Source organism: Phoca vitulina, unplaced genomic scaffold (genome assembly GCF_004348235.1).
Source record: "Phoca vitulina isolate PV1807 unplaced genomic scaffold, GSC_HSeal_1.0 scaffold6, whole genome shotgun sequence".
In the NCBI taxonomy this organism is placed as follows: domain Eukaryota; kingdom Metazoa; phylum Chordata; class Mammalia; order Carnivora; family Phocidae; genus Phoca; species Phoca vitulina.
In genome coordinates this window covers 34,999,785-35,016,971 of record NW_022589709.1, presented here as the reverse complement: position 1 = coordinate 35,016,971, position 17,187 = coordinate 34,999,785, and the positions used below count along the sequence as shown (strand labels likewise).

Here is a 17,187-nt window from a genome sequence, read left to right as displayed (position 1 = left end):
ATAGTGACCATTAATTATAGACTAAGTTTCTCAAGGGTAACACTTGAGTCTTATATATCTTAGTATCTCCCATGCCTGCCTAGCACAGGCCTGGCTCACTTACTCAATAACAGAGGAGAAAAAAATGAATGCTGTCTCTCTTCCTGCCAGTTCCCAATTCCCATCCCCCTTTTTCATATTGTGGCAAAAACATATAAAATGTATCATCTTCACCATTTTTAAGTGTACATTACAGTAGTGTTAACTATATGTATCTTGTTTCAATAGATTTCTGGAACTTCTTTATCTTGCAAAACTGAAACTCTACCCATTGAACAACTCTCCATTTCTTCCCACCCGCAGTCCCTGGTAACCACCATTCTTTCTAAGAGTTTGACTAGCTTAAATACCTGATGTAAGTGGAATAATGCAGTATTTGTCTTTTCGTGACTGACTTATTTCACTTAGCATAATGCCCTCAAGATTCATTCATGTTGTAACAGATGACAGGATTTCCTTCCTTTTCAAGTCCAAATGTTTCATTGTAGGTACATACCACATTTTCTTTATCCATTCATGGTTAGTGTCTTTGTTTTTGACCTGTGGTTACTAGAGGGCACTGACAAGAAAATATATTTTCTATTGACCCAAGAGAAAAGGTGATCCTAAACTCTTAAATATTTCAGGATGGCTTATGTTCTAGAGACTAAAAGAGAAATTATACTTAGTGCAAGGGAAACTAGATTTTTTTAAAAAAATCAGTGACTACAGAATGAATGCCTCTTGTCACACCCTATGAGCATGAGAAACTGTATTATACTGCTTCCAACTGAGCAGCAAGGGCCCATAATAAAAAGCTGTTCACATTCCAAAGGCCTCTTACCCTAGTCTTCTCACTGCCCTACTCAGTACCTCAGTACCTCTTCAGTACCTCATGCCCTCAAAATAGCTCTTTTGAGAAAAGAAATTTTAAAGTAGAGCAAAATAAATAAGGAAAGGGATAAATAAGAACGCTTTCAACACAGAGCACTTGTGAGAATTTTTATGTTTATGGAGAAGCTGAGTCCCACAGTAACCTCTGGCCCTTCTTGGTGTTAGTGGATTCCAGTGTTCATTTGCATTAAGGTAGTCTGAGGCCCTTTAGAGACCTTCATAACCTTTACTTCAGTGCGTTTTCATGAAAGAATCTGAAGTATCCTTGCATTAGCATGATCGTGATTATTTCAGTTGGTCTAAGGAGCTATTATTAAATATGTAGCCATTATGTGTACTGAAAATCTCCAAGTAAACTAGCATCTAGCTTGTAAACACGTTAAACACCTCACACGCAACTTCTTTTTACAACTATGACAATAAGAACCCCAGCACTTAAAAAAAAAACCCTGCAGTTTTTGGTAAAATATGCCAAATATAGCTTGAAATAGTAAATAATCCCTCAAAAGCGATATTAGCAAATTAGTTGGTGTGTGAACAAAGAACCCTTTCTGCACCAGCATGAATGTTGCCTTTATTTTTTTTTCTCACAAGTATGATTTTAGAAAACAGCTGTAGTGCATGTTGACAAATGACAAAGCGGCAGACGTGGTAAAACACTTTCCGTCAAGGCCAAGGGGGGAAAAAAAATTGGGCTGCCGGAGCGGCCCACGGGCCTGAATGCCTAGCTTCCCTAACCTCCTTTTTCCCCAGTCTTTAGGGAGCGGGGGCCTCACCGCCCCACCCCCCTTTCCCTGGCTCTGGTTACAGCCTTTCGAGTTGAACAAACTTGCTGTAGGCGGATTGGCGATCAGGAGCTCTCAGGCTTGGGCGCTGCATTTATTAATTTATATTCCGCGAGGCCCTGTGCGGGCTGCTCCTTTGTATTTGGCCGCCGCCGCCAGGCCCGGGGGCCCCAGCGGGGAGCGCGCCCCCGGCGTCCGCTCGACCCCCAAGGCCAGCACGTGCTGCGCCCGCCCGCCAGGCCAGCCAAGGGGGCGGAGGCCCCGGCTTTTCTCCTAAGCCACTCTCGGCCAGAAGGAGGAGCAGCAGCAGCAGGAGGCGACAGCTGCCCTGCCCAGGGAGCGCGGCAGAGAGGGGGCTGCAGCGCCCGGGCGCCTGGCCACTCTTGGCGGCGGCGGCGGCGGCCGGGGAGGCGGGGAGCGGCGGGCCGCTCGGGATGTTCCCGGGCACTTCCTGACTGGTTGGCAGCGCGCACACGGCCCGACTCGCACGTCCCCGGCCCCCTTGTCGCTCGCTCGCTCGCTCGCTCGCGCGGGCCCACTCTGCGTCGGCCGCGCCGCGGTGGAGGCGCGCGAGGGGGACGCGGCCGGGGATGAGCTGATTGCGGGTAAATACGCCGCCGCCTGGCCCCGAGAGGCCGCGAGGAGCCGCTTTTCTCCGAGTCGCCGCCCTGCCCTTGGATTTGAGATCATGTACGTACACGTCGCGGTCCTGCCATTGTCTCTACCCCAGCGCGTGTCGTGCGCCCCAGCGCGAGGGGCTCTTGCTCATCCTCGCCGCGCGCTGCCCCCCGCCCTTCCTGTTCGGATTAAAGTGATCCTCGCGCTGACCACGCGCCTCTTCTCCCCCTGGCCCCCTCTCTGTCGTGTAGGTCCATTCACATCGTGGCGCTGGGGAACGAGGGGGACGCGTTTCACCAGGACAATCGGCCGTCGGGGCTCATCCGCACTTACCTGGGGAGAAGCCCGCTGGTCTCGGGGGACGAAAGCAGCTTGTTGCTGAATGCGACCAGCACGGTCGCACGGCCGGTGTTCACCGAGTATCAGGCCAGCGCGTTTGGCAATGTCAAGCTGGTGGTCCACGACTGTCCCGTCTGGGTAAGGGGTGGCAGCTGCTCTGTGCCGAGGATAACGGAGCTTTCCTTTAATTGTTTTTTTCCCTCCTCTTCCTTTTCCCCCTTTCATGAATGTGGACCGTCCGGGTCACCTGGGTGGAGTTTTTAAACATTTGGGGGGAAATCTTTGTTTTCCTTTGTTTCATTAGGCAGGGGGCAGCCCGGTCAGAGAACCCTCTTAGAAGGCAAAAAGCCCCAGTGGCAACATGGAGCACTTACTCGCACACTTCACGACTGTAGGTTGTCCCTTGGTAGCTGGCAGTTGAATGTGGCAACCCCAAGGGACGGGGTCACTAAGTTTCACCAGCAGAGAGCAATGTTTTTTCATGCCTACCCTGTGGGTGATAGTGTAATATTAGTGTTCTAAAAATAAAGTCCTCTGAAAGCTCAACACAAGCAAAAATAAATTTCACTGGAACAGTTCAGGAATAGGACCCCTGGAGAGGAGACGAAGAGACAGGGACTGAGAATTAATTTTAAACCACTCATTTATAACACTATCCACCTTTGAAAATTTTAATTAGTGTTTTTAATTTTAATAATGCAGATACTCTTGATATATTAGCCGTTTATTTTCAGTGACACATAAATCAGAAATAATACTGCTTGGAATTTTCAAAAAGCTTTAAAATTTGCAATAATTAAAAGAAATTGTAATGAAGTCGATAAAATTCTAGTCTGATTCTTGAGTGCTTGATAAAAGGAGAAAGGAATCCACTCTCTGACACATAAGTATTTTCAGTACGCAATAATATAATAATGTAATATGCAATAACAGTAATTATTTAAATGTTTTCATCTAATCTTATTTGGAAATCTCTGATTCTTTACTGGTATTGGAGTTATAATATGATAACTAAAGCTAAAGATTATATTTTGTAACAGAAGAAAGCTTGGTGTCTGAAAAAGAATACAAATTATCATTATGTGAGATTTTACGTTTAAAGATCAATTTAAAAAAAAAAACTGTATTATGTGCTATAGGGAATTAATACACCTTTCTAAAGGAATGTATGGAATGTACCTAGAAAAATTACTTATGCAAATTACGGGATGAAGAGATCACTAGCTCAAATAAATTTTCAGTTAAAGGATATTTATGTTAATGGGCTAAAATAAATGAAAAACAGGTTTTTTCAATAACCAGGATGATATTAAACTCCCATTTATCACAGTGATGATGCCAGTCATAAGAAGGAACCCACTGGCTAGTCCGTGCAAGCAAATGAAACACTTACTTTGGCCATTTCATTGTGAAAGATCGTACAGTTTAAAAACTTAATGGTTTTACACCCAGTTGAACAAATGTTGAGTGAATAGAGTAAATAAACGTAGGGAAAATAAAATAAGCTGAATTAGGATGTTAGGATTACTTTTCCTGTTTTTTCTTCGAGCTGTTAACTCTTTCCTGTTTATGTTGTTAACTTGGCAAAAAATAATACTTGTGATCCCAGGTATTGTAGTAAATGAAATCTTCCAAAAGGGTTAAAATAACCTTTTGTAGTCTAGATTTTTGCTGTATACTGATTGTTGTGCTTTATTGTGCTAATCACCTTTTGTTTGTTTAGACTCTGGTCCTGTTAAAGGCATTGAGTATGGGTACACTTTTTTGGGTTATAATGATCTTCAAGCATAAGGGAATATATTTGTAGAGCTTCTCTTTATAAGGTGCTTTTCTTTTCTTGGTGGTAAGTAAAAGTCCATCAGAGATATTCAAGTTGATTGTATTTATCAGCTGATACTTGACAGGTACTGGAACAGAATATTCAGTATAGCAAAGCAGATAGAGCACAGGTTTTGATAGCAAAAGGACCTGATTTCAGATCCCCACATTGCTATTTAGTGGTTTTCCTTGGTGAGTCAACTATCTTCTCTTAGCCCTATTTTTCCCTATGTATAAAATAAAAAGACTGCCTGCCTCCTAAAGACTCCCTGCCCCTCTGGGGCTGTGCGGAAGAGTAAATGAGATAATACATGTAAAGTTCTTAGGATAGAAGCTGACATGTAGTAGGTACTCGAGGTGGTAGCTGCTATAGTAATACAGTGTTTATTGCAATGTTAGTATAACCATGTATCACTTATACTAAGCAAAAGTAAAGTTTTCCTACACATCATTCAAGACTTACACAAATACAGTACATTGAGGCAGCAGTGCTGGTACTTAGTAGGTGCTGTATTTGCAGCCCCGCCGTCAAGTAGAATAAAGTTGTTGTTTTGCTGTAAAATTTTGGATTATTTTTAAAAAGATGAGTTCCATTCTCTCAATGTGGCTCCAACTCTTGTGTTGCATAACCTCCTAGAGGAAATCCTGGAACTGATTTACAAGGGGAGGGAGAATTTGATTTCCTTCGTATTTCTAGAAACCAAGGGAGCATTTTCTCTTTGACATAGCTTGATTAGAAATGTGGTGTTGTTTCCTTGGAATCGGAATGAGATAGTTTGTGCTTCTCTTTTCTAGTTTCTTCTGTAGATCCGTAGCCTCACTCTGGATCCTTGCTGTATATAGTTGGCACTTTCAATATAAATGTGCTTCAGATTCATTTTATGTAGTTCATTATTTGGTATGTCTCTCTCAGACCCACCCTCCTTTTTTTGTGCAGTTATGTTATTTTATTTCTAGATCTTTTCCTGTTTACCAAAAATATTCCACAAAAAGCAGTGAGGTAATACATGTACAATTTTTTTGTGCAGGGTTTGAAATTCTGATTTGTGTTAAAAATAAAATTATTTGTAGTTTTTATATCCTCGATACAACAGTGATACTGATGCCAAAACCCATTTTCTCATGACATTTTCCTCTAAAAGTCTCCTTTTCTCCCAGTACACCTCTCCAGTAACTCTGGAATTTTAAACTGTTTGGAATGCAAAGAGCAGTTACTTTTGATTTGTTCTCTCAGTTAAATGGCTGTTTAATGTTGGTCCCACCTATGTTTAGTTTTTGTTGTTGTTTTTTATTCCATTCATCTGACTTTGTTGTCTTTCTTTGTTATACTTGTGTACCCTTGTTATGCTTGCATACTTCGAGCTTGGATACTATAACAGATACAATTGGAACTGAATGGGTTTGTGGTTTGGGATTTGGAAATTAGCGTAGAGCTCTGCTGGGAAGCTTTCACATTTTCTTGATCTGTGTCCCACTTCACTTCTCCCCCCTCTTAGTTCAAGTTCAAGACTTTGCCTTTGATGTTTATATTCCCATAGTTTGCCTATTTTTCTTTTTTGGTCCTTTTAATCTTCCTTTTTAAGTGCTCCTGTTTTCAGTAGGGTATTTATATCTAAAAATTCTGTAGTTCTTATTACTCTGAGTGTACTTGTAGGAAGTGGGTGGGTTGGGCTGGATATAGGGAATTGGGAGAGGCTTTGCCGGACACCGTGGAGGTACTGGTGAGAAGCAGCTCTCTTTGCAAAAGGGCATTGCTGTGTAACACTTCTCTAGAATTTTCCATCATATGGTAGAAGCTCTGTCACATGGATCTTGATTGACTGATTCCAGCATTATTACCCTGTTTTGGACTCATATTTCAAAGTGCAAACTTTCATAGCCCAACAGTTTTTGGACCTGTTAACCACATCTAACTGTTTTCTTAATCTAGCTTTAATATATTCTGGAGATATATGCCAAAGGCCGCATGAAAGGACAAATAATGATTAATAGTTAACTAGAATATGAGAAGAAACCTACTAATGCATATTTAGCAGTGGTATTAAGATATATATTTTTCTTATGCTACTATTCACATAAAAACTTTGAAAAAATACTTTTAAAAAATACCAAAGCTTTTAAGGAGTAGGCTTCATAATAAATTACTTTTGGCCCTGATTCTAATTATAAATATTATTAACTATAGTCCAGAAGTGAAAATTTCAAAATTGAAAAGTTTCTCCTGAATTTTTAACTTATATAAGCTAAATACATGAATTGAAAATCTGTTCCTTACCACATTGACACCTTATAATACACAGTATCTTTTTATGAAACATATGTCCCTACACATACATGTACATTATACATATACAGTACTGTCCAAAGGATGGATAAAGTTGGAAAGTATATATAGATTTTTAAAATATGTATACAATATATGGAACTCCACAGAATTCACAGTGTATTGCAGTTTAAAACAGTGAGCAATCCTGCAGTGTCTAATTGGGTCACAGAAAATCCTTTGAAGCTTCCTTATTCATACTGATGCTCTGGCATCTAATGCGTAGTGCTAACATTTTCAAAGTTTTTAGGTGATAAAAGTATGGCATAATTTTAAAACAAAGTGCTTATTTTTAAGTACAAATACTGAAAGGGCTTGCTTATTTCATCAGACTCTCAGTAATTCTCTAGATCTGCTTTATAGTACAACAACTACACTGCTGTCTAGGCTAAATGAATACATAAAAATAGAAGAGTTGGTAGGCTTCAAACATTTTTAATTTTAGGTAGTTACTTATTTGAAAAAAAATTCTTTTTATGAATTCCAAAAATTAAACTATAGCAAAAAACGGTATGTGTCCCATTTTATTTCATGACTGATTTGAAGACAAGTAGACTAAGGAGTGCTCTTTGCATTTTGGTTTAGGACATTTTTGACAGTGATTGGTATACCTCTAGAAACCTAATCGGGAGTGCCGACATCATTGTCATCAAATACAACGTAAATGACAAGTTCTCATTCCACGAAGTAAAGGATAATTATATTCCGGTGATAAAAAGGGCATTAAATTCAGTTCCAGTAATCATTGCTGCTGTTGGTACCAGACAAAATGGTAAGTATTTAATTTTTCTTCTTATGATAAGAGTGCAGGTACCATGTTAATTTTAAATAGTGTTCAGTTTATTAATAATTCATATGGTTCTGGGTTTTTTTTTTGGAAAAAAAATGACTTCAAATGCCAGCTCTTCTCTCTTCATCACTGGATATGATAGTGAGACATCAAAAGAAAGTGTCACAGACGACTGCTGGGATTCTGATGCGTACAAATCTGTCTTCTAAATTGCTCTTCTGCAGAAGTGAAGGAAGTCGGTGATTGTATTCTTTTGGTACAGGAGAGGTATGAGGCTGGCGCTGAGCTCTGGTCCGTCCAGTGGGAAGGATAGATTGTCTGCAGAAGGATTGGTCTTGGGAGCAGGATTTTTAGGTAGCTGGGAACGAGTGAGCTGGAGACGCTGATGGTACCGCCTGAGAGAGGATCATTTATGCCACGGATGATGGATTCCGTTGGTTCAGTCCGTTCCGGCAGCTGCTGCTGGGCATGTCATTGTCAGATATCCGAGGGCCAACTCAGAATTCGCTTTGGTTTTGTGGTATTCCGATAGTCTTTTGAGTGGTATTTCCTCAGTGAAGCTGTCTTTAAAATTTTATTCGTTTATTTTTTCCTTTTTTAAAAAAATTTTATTTTATTATGTTATGTTAGTCACCATACATTACATCATTAGTTTTTGAGGTAGTGTTCCACGATTCATTGTTTGTGTATAACACCCAGTGCTCCATGCAGAACGTGCCCTCTTTAATACCCATCACCAGGCCAACCCATCCCCCACCCCCCTCCCCTCTAGAACCCTCAGTTTGTTTCTCAGAGTCCATAGTCTCTCATGGTTTGTCTCCTCCTCAGATTTCCCCCCTTCATTTTTTCCCTTCCTATTATCTTTTTTTTTTTTCTTTTCATTAAGGTATAGCGAAGTAAGGGACATAAAGTTCACTAGGTACCATGGTGCAGCTTAATGTGTTTTTACATATATATACATCCATGCAGCATCTCACAGGTCAAGATAGAGAACATCTGCTTCACTTTGGAAGGCTCTCATGCTTCTTCCCAGTTACTAGCCCCCTCCCCAGGGATGACCACTCTTCTGACTTCTAACAGTATAGAATAGTTTTACCTATTCTGGAACTTCATATTCATGGAATTATACTGTATGTAGTATCTTGTATCTAATTTCAGTTAGCAAAATACTGATATTCATCCATGTTGCTCTTATCTATAATTTGTTATTTTGCTGTGTATTTTTCAGCTGTGTGAATGTGCTGTAACGTATTTATTCATTCTCCTTTTCATGATGTTTAAGTTGCTTCCTAGAAGTAGGATTTTGGGTCATAGTCATAGGGTAGGTATATGGTTTAGCATTAGAAGACACAAATAAAGCAGGCCTGACCCTTCCTTGACCCCACATCCCCTCTACTTCCCTATGTTTCTTTTTATTGCTGGCCTCGATTCTTGAAAGAGTCACCCACACTTCCTGAGTCCACTTCCTGACCTCCCATTTATTCTTTAGTCCACTATAGTCTGACTTTGACTTTCACAATTACATTGGGTTTGTTCTCACTCAGGGTTACCAGTTAAATGCTTATTGCCAAATTTGATTTCCATTTCATTTACACTTTAATTTATATTTTAATAACAATTCACCCTTTGAGATTATTCAAACACATCTCTCCCTCCATTTAAAAAAGCTACTCTTTCTTTCTTGGTTGTTTCAATTCTCTGTCTTCTTACTGGTCAAGACCCCCCCCACACACCTACACATATTGAACCAACACGTCCTTCCTTGTTGCCAGGGTTCCATCCTTTGGCTTCACCTCTTCTTGCTATTTGCTCTAACCTTGAAGCTGTTAATCTGTTGCTCTCCCTTCCCATGTATAGACACTGATGACTACCCAGTCTCTTTCTCCCACTCTAGTTTCTCTTCCAATCTGTATCACCACAGAATCTTCCTCTTTCTGCTGAATTCCCTGTCTTGGTGAATGATGCCAAAACTATCCATTCACCCAAACTAGAACCATCCAACCCAACTTTCCTCCCATCCCCCAAATCCAGTGGACTAGGAAGCTCTTTTGTTTTCACATTTCAAAAAAACCTCAAATTCATTGCTTTCTCTTTGTCTTCATTGGATTTCAGATCCTAGTCATTTACTTATCTGTCTTCTTTTTGGCCTAAAGGGGCAGTTCCTGATCTTGTAGGACCTGAAACTTATACAGTTCTAGAGGTCCTTTGTAAGGAAAAAAATGACAATATTATAGATAACACACACACACCACATGAATATTTAGAATGAGAAAAGGAAGCATGACAAGTTGCAAATCTAAAAAGCCATCAAATAAAACCACGAAATGCCACCTCACACCGGTCAGAATGGCTATAATTAACAAGACAGGAAACAACAAATGTTGGCGAGGATGCTGAGAAAGGGAAACCCTCTTACACTGTTGGTGGGAATGCAAGCTGGGGCAGCTACTTTGGAAAACGGTATAGAGGTTCCTCAAGAAGTTAAAAATAGAGCTACCCTATGACCCAGCAATTGCACTATTAGGTATTTACCCTAAAGATACAAATGTAGTGATCCAAAGGGGCACCTGCGCCCCAATGTTAATAGCAGCAATGTCCACAATAGCCAGACTATGGAAAGAGCCGAGATGTCCATCCACAGATGAATGGATAAGGAAGATGTGGTATATGTATACAATGGAATATTACTTGGCCATCAGAAAGGATGAATACTTACCATTTACATTGACGTGGCTGAAACTGGAGGGGATTACACTGAGTGAAAAAGTTAATCAGAGAAAGACGATTATCATATGGTTTCACTTATATGTGGAATATAAGAAAGAATGCAGAGCATCATAGAGGAAGGGAGGGAAAACTGAATGGGAAGTCATCAGAGAGTGAGAAAAACCATGAGAGACTCTTAACTCTAGGAAACACACTGAGGGTTCCTGGAGGGGAGGTGGGTGGGGGGATGGGGTAATTGGTGATGGGCATTAGGAGGGCATGTGATGTGATGAGTACTGGGTGTTATACGCAACTGATGAATCATTGAACACTACATCTGAAACTAATGAAGTACTCTATGTTGGCTAATAGAATTTAAATAAAAAATTAAAAAAAATAGAAAGCTGTCAAATACCACAAACATTTAAAAATATTTCCGTTATTTAACAGCTTGACATTTCTTTAAGTTTTCTTATATTTGTTGGCTGCATAGTCTTTGATTACTTCTTCATATGATAACCACTTTCGATATTTTCTATATAGAGAAGACAATTATAGTTAGTTTTTTTCCCAGCGTGTTTGTTCGCTCTTCACATGATTTGGAGCTGGGCACTATGGTTTGTGTTGTGCTCCTCTTTCAGCTGGGCATCTTTGTTTCAGGACACCAAACAAGTCTGCTCAGCGGGTGGCAGAAGCATCCCTCAGGGCTATTTGTGTACCAGGACAGTTCTCAGACATTTAACTGTACAAGGAAGTGACTGCAAACCACAAATAGTATCTCACTAAACCTAAATTTAAATTCCCATTAGCAGGATCCCGAAGATGCCTGTCATTATTCCCAAGCTGCCTGACATACAAGTGAGTTGGAGTGGAAGGAGACAGTGGTCTTAACCAAATGTAGTTAGAATATCTTATTTTGCAAATTTTATAAAAGCATATGACTATGTGAAAGAATCTATTGCCCAGGTTTCTCCCAAGGCTTTGGAAAGGACCCATAAGACAAGAGCCCTCACACTTAGGCTTTATCAGCTTAATGGTGAATTGACCTGTGGTCTCCTATTCCTGCTTTGCTCCTTTCTGAAATAAATCCTCTCAGAATAATCATCCTAGAATACAAGTCAGATCATGAAAGTCAATACTTTAAATTCTTTAGAAACTTTCTTCTTTTTCCCTTTTATTTGCAAAATTTCAAACCCAAGAAATTTGAGCAGAATAGAACAGTGAACCCCAGAGATTACAAACACATACACACAGACTCTCTCTCTCTCTCTTTTTTCATTTGGGAGGGAATTATAAAATTATGGGATTTCTTTTTTTTTCCTTCAATCCTAATTACTTAAGCATGTATTGTCTAAGACAGAGCCATTTTCCTATCAGCCATAATCCAGTCATCATTCAAGAAATGTGAGATACTATTATCTATTATACTATTATTTTAAACATAATCCACATTCAGATTTTCTCAGTTGTTCCAAAGCTATTTTTTTAATCCAGGATAAAATTAAGGACTACATACTGCATTTAATTGTTATGTGTCTCTAATGTCTCTCTGGTCTCTTTTAATCCAGAACAGTTCCCCAGCCTGTTTTTGTGTGTGTGTGTTTTGTTTTTAGTCTTTCATGACATTGACATTTTTAAAGAATCTAAGCCCATTATTTTGCATAATTCCTTTAGTTATGATAACTGTGGTTGCAAAATAGTGATTTTCTATCATTCCACCTACACTTATTAGTTGGTATTATTCTGTAAATAGAGCTTTCCCTTCTCTCTGCTCCCACATCTTTCTTTTAGAATCATTATAATTCATGGATTTGTTTTTTAAATTCAATATTTTATAATCTGTTCTTCTCATTATTTTTTCTGTTGCTCGTATTACTCCAAATTTGCATGGAGGGAGTCTTTTCAAGCTAGTTCCAATTAATTTTTGAGTGCTTCCTAATTTTCTGGCATCAGATGTCCCAGGCTCACCTGGAATCAATCAGTCATTTCTTCAAGGGAGCCCTGGTTCCATTTAGTGAGCAATGATATTTAGAAACCAAGATCAGGGCTTTAGGGGTGTTCATAACCTTAAGTGTCATTGCTTCAAGGCCCTTTCATTGGATATATATATATATTTTTTTTTAAATATATATCTTTTTAAAAAAATTTCCTTGATTTTTTATTTTAATTTTTTTAAAAATTTTTATTATGTTATGTTAATCACCATATATTACATCATTGGTTTTTGATGTAGTGTTCCATGATTCATTGTTTGCGTATAACACCCAGTGCTCCATTCAGTACGTGCCCTCCTTAATAGCCATCACCATGCTAACTGATCCCCCCACCCCCCTCCCCTCTAGAACCCTCAGTTTGTTTTTCAGAGTCCAAATATATATCTTTTAATCATGAGTTCCCATTGATACTCTTTTTCCAATCCAGTATTTGTATCTCACTTCAACAATTTTCTCTTGTAACATCTTACCTAAAAGACATGATCCTTCACGATCTATCTCCTGACTACTTCTGCAGCCTTGTAGGCATGATCTTTTGTGTCTTATGTACCTGACACACTGAACTACTTGAATTTAATGTCTTTTTTTAGATCTGGGAAAGTCTCAACTTCAGATATTGATTTCTTGATCTTCAGATTCTTGATTTCTTCAGATATCACCTTCCCTCTATTTTCTCTATTCTCTCCTTTTTGGACTCTTATTAGACTGATGTTGAAACTTTTGGATCTCTCCTTTGTTTCTCCTATTTTTCTTTTATATTTCTCTGTGTTGTGTTATAGGAGAAATAACCTTTATTTCTCTGTGTTGTGTTATAGGAGAATTCTTTGGTCTTTTTCCCAAACTCACAAATTACTTCTGCAGGGTCTATCCTGCTCTTTTGCATTATTACATTTTTAAAAATTTTCACAGCTTTTCATATCCAAGATCTCTAATTGGTTGTTTTTCATAATTTCTTCTACCTGTTTTAAGAATGTAAATACTTCAAGAAGAAAACCTCTCTCAGTTAATTATACTTAATTTAAGATTCTGTTTTGATTGGTCTACTGAGTTTTTTTAAGGAGGACAATCTAAATCTTTTCATTTGATGAGATTTTATTTCATAGTATGGAGGCTTCTTAAATGTTGGATAATTCTTAATTTGCCTAGTTTTGCAGTTTAGATTCTCTGTTGGATTAACGCCTTTCTCCTCCTCTGCCCAACTGCTCTCTGAGGTTGGGGTGGGAGTGAGAGCTCATATGAGATTTGCAGGCCTCGCTGCTACCAGTGGGGTGTCCAGCTGATCTCCACTCAGTTGTCCATGGGCCTCCTTGTTGCTCCTCCATGATTGAGCAGTGAGTATTCTTGATGTTGCCCAGTGTGTGACTTCCCACCTGTCCTCTGAGCTTCAGCTTCCCTCTTTGGTCCTATGCTATCTGCCTTCAGCCATTAGGCACTCCTCCTTTCTGGGCTGATGAGTTTCTCTCCACTTAATTTTTGAGTGTTTCTATATATGCACACTTCCCTTCCTCCTTCTCCCACGCCTCCCTTTCTTCCTTCCCTCCATTTCCCTCTCCTTTCTCCTCCCCTCCCTCTCCCCTCTTTGTTTAATCGTTTCTGTGGTTTGACAGGGAGAGGAGTTGTGGGCTTAGCTTGCCATTTTGTAACTGGAAGCTAATGTGTTGTTGTTTTTTTCTTACATCCAGATCTCTGCATATGCTCTACCCTCTAATGGGAGTGCCCCTCTGCACAACTCCTGTCATACCTACACGGCCAATTCATACTTATCCAGTAAATCACTACCTCTTCTGTGAAGCCTTCCATAATCCCCAGGCAGAGTCAGTTTCTTCCCTTCTGTTCCCATGGTGATTTTGCATACTTTATTTTAGTATTTATTATATGTATTATATTATAATTTGCAGTCACGTCTATGTTGGCTCAGTTGACTATGAGCTTTTATCTGTGTATATTTCTTGTTTGATATATGGTAGATACTCAATAAACATTTGTTCAGTTAGTGGATGAATGGTTTTAAACAAGATGAAATTAATTTCACATATAGATGTGATTGCAAAGTAATTACCAAGCTAAATCTGATATTCAACCCGAGGATTTTTATTGCTTCCCTCCCCCAGTCCCTTGCAATACATGGAGCTGTGCTGTGTGTTCTCCTGATAGTTCCTCTCTTGAGCTCTTTTTAGAATTAGTTCAGCAAACACAGTCTCATCATTTTCCTTTGTTACACATGTTTTGACAAGCTTGACTTGTATGTCTTCTTCATCACATTTGGCTTTGAACAAATTTTTGGCTTTTACTAAATATTGAACCTGTCTTTAAAAGAGAATTTTTTTTTTCTGAACATGCCTAGGGGTATTCATAGCCTTAAGCTCCCCAAAATGGGCATCGTGTCTTCTTTTCTTTTTGAAGTTCTGATAGAGTCGAGTACATTGCTAGGCTAGAATTCTTAAAAAGATTTCTAAAACTTTCAAGCACTTGGCAACATTGTTAAGAATCACCCTACAGATTCTGAAAACCCCTGCTTTGAAAGAGATGCCATTCATTTGAATTCCAGAGTTACAATGTGTTTGCTTTAAAAAAAAAAAATAGACATTTGTGATAACACCTTAAAAGATGTCACATAAGAGAAGGAACAAAGACTACAGTGTTAACTAGAAGTGTAACACTGATGTCCAGAGTCCCTGTGACCCTGAGGTAGGCTCACAGGAGTGATCTCCTGAAGAAGGCACCGCAATTTAAAATTATTTTGGGTCCTCTTATGGTTCCTGCTGAAATGCATAATGTAGGTTTATTTATTTTATAAATGTTTTGTTGGTTTTCGTGCTATACCCACCACATAATGACGAGACGTTTTTTTCCTTTTGGGTGCATGTGAACAAAAACCAATGTCTTCTGTGCTGCAGAGGAGATAGGAAGACTAGATGTGAAGAGGAATTTTCTAGGCGTGTATGTCAGTAAAGGGCCATGGCTATACACAGCGGAAAACCCTGCTCAGCTGGGTTAAATCTGAAATTAGCTGGATTTTCCTTCAAATCAAGATTATTTGTTAAAAATTATTTTACATTATGTTCACTTAATTTTCCACTTGAAACACGTTGCTTTATTTTTGTTTAGAAATACAGTTTAATAAGATGGGCTGCCTACTCACCCCATTCCATCAACATAAGGAGAGCTTTGTAGACATAAGAAGGCCTCTGTCTTCAGAAAATCAAAGGCACTGTTTATGAATCTTTGTAAAGAATGTGAAATACCAATGTGTTATTTTTCAAGATAGGCTAAATTCTGTATAAAAACTTTATGTGCTCCAAACCCAAGATGATCCTGGAAGAAGTAAAGCAAAAACTCAGAATTCAGGGCTTAATTTTGAGAACCCATGCTTAACTTTTAAATCACTGTGTCTTTACTCAAACTAAATTTTTATCTTATCTTTTGATATCACTTTACTTATCAGATAGAGCAAGTAACAGTGTTATCATTGTTTTTCCATCTCTGACACACAAAGAGACTTGGACAAGTCACTTATCTTCCCTGAGCCCCAGTTTCCTCCTCTGCAAAAGGAGGATGTAAATTCCTGGTTTCTGAGCTCTAAAATGCTTTCAATGAAGCTAAAATTACCTACATAGTTATATACGTAGCACTCACATACACTAGATATCCTTTGTGTACATATATATGGTTCACCTATATGCAGTTCACTGGTAAGGAAGTTGTTGTGTAGGCTGTGGGAAGTTGCCCAAATGTCCTTTTTTTAAACTTTTTTTTTTTTTAAGATTTTTATTTGTTTATTTTAGAGAGAGAGAGAGCAAGCAGGGGGGGAAGTAGAGAGGGACGGAGAGGGAGGGGGCAAGAATCTCAAGCAGACTGCATGCTGAGTGCAGAGCCCCATGTGGGGCTTGATCTCACGACCCTGAGATCATGACCTGAGCCGAAATCAAGTCAGATGCTTAACCGACTGAGCCATGCAGGTGCCCCCCAAATGCCCTTTGGGGCCACTGTACTTAACTCCCTCAGTTACCAGACTGCTGGCTGCTGATGGCGCACTGCTGAGTCCCTTCCCGGGTGTTACCTTGTGCTGATAGAAGCTGTTTACTCAAGGTTCTGCCCCTCCATGGCAGCCCTCATCTAGTCACTGATTATCTTGATTGATTTAGGGACACAAAGGCCCAGCTGCCTTCCCCCAAATTGGGAACCATTCTAAAGGGCCATCTAAGCTCCAGCCCCCTCCAGTAGGATCTGCTGAGATCTTTGTTCTAGCTATATTGCAGTTTGAATTTTTTCTCTGCCCAGTCCCACTTCCCTCACCCCTGAGTACATTTGTTCCCAAGATCATTCCCCCAATAAACCTCCTGCACACCAGTCTCCATCTCAGAGTCTGCTTCCCAGGGAAACTAATCTATAACAACATGCATTTCTAGAAGTGGATTTATCCCTCTTTGATTTGGCTGCCATTTAAACAATGACATATCTGATGTCATGAAACAAAACAAACCTTGCTGATGACATTTTTAGCTTTATTAAGGAATGTCCTAATAGATATGTGGATCTACCACCTGCCCAGCCACACATCTGTACGTGGTACAACCATGACACTTATGATAGTTCACATTTTGAAAATACTTTTTATTCCTTTATAAAAAATTTTTTAATCTTGAAGAGAAAGATAAGTGATTGAATTTGGTTTCTGCAGTTGAGTACTTTAGAGTCTAATAATTGAAATGTTTGGATTAATAAGAATGCACTTTATATGAAATCTACAAAATTTTGCAGCCTTGAGGATTCAGATCTAGTCAACTCGGTGAATGTATTTCAAGTTTATTACCAAAAAAAAAGAAAGAAAGAAAGAAAGAAAAGAGAGCTAACCCAACCCACTGTTTTCCATGGTTTTATGGGCAATTAAGTTGTTAATTT

General features: G+C 39.3%; 1 protein-coding gene across 2 annotated transcripts in view; it reads left to right on the top strand.

Moving 5' to 3' along the window:
- Positions 1–1,847: 1,847 nt before the first annotated feature.
- The window catches only part of RHOBTB3 (Rho related BTB domain containing 3), a 53,569-nt gene continuing 38,229 nt past the window's right edge, over positions 1,848–17,187 (top strand). Inside the window, exons 1-3 of one of the 2 annotated variants that reach the window (XM_032403975.1) lie at positions 1,848–2,387; positions 2,567–2,792; positions 7,381–7,567. In XM_032403975.1, the coding sequence (XP_032259866.1) occupies positions 2,386–2,387; positions 2,567–2,792; positions 7,381–7,567 (415 nt within the window). In that variant the 5' untranslated portion in view covers positions 1,848–2,385. The remainder of the gene's footprint in view (positions 2,388–2,566; positions 2,793–7,380; positions 7,568–17,187) is intronic. The other variant, XM_032403976.1, reaches the window with a different exon arrangement.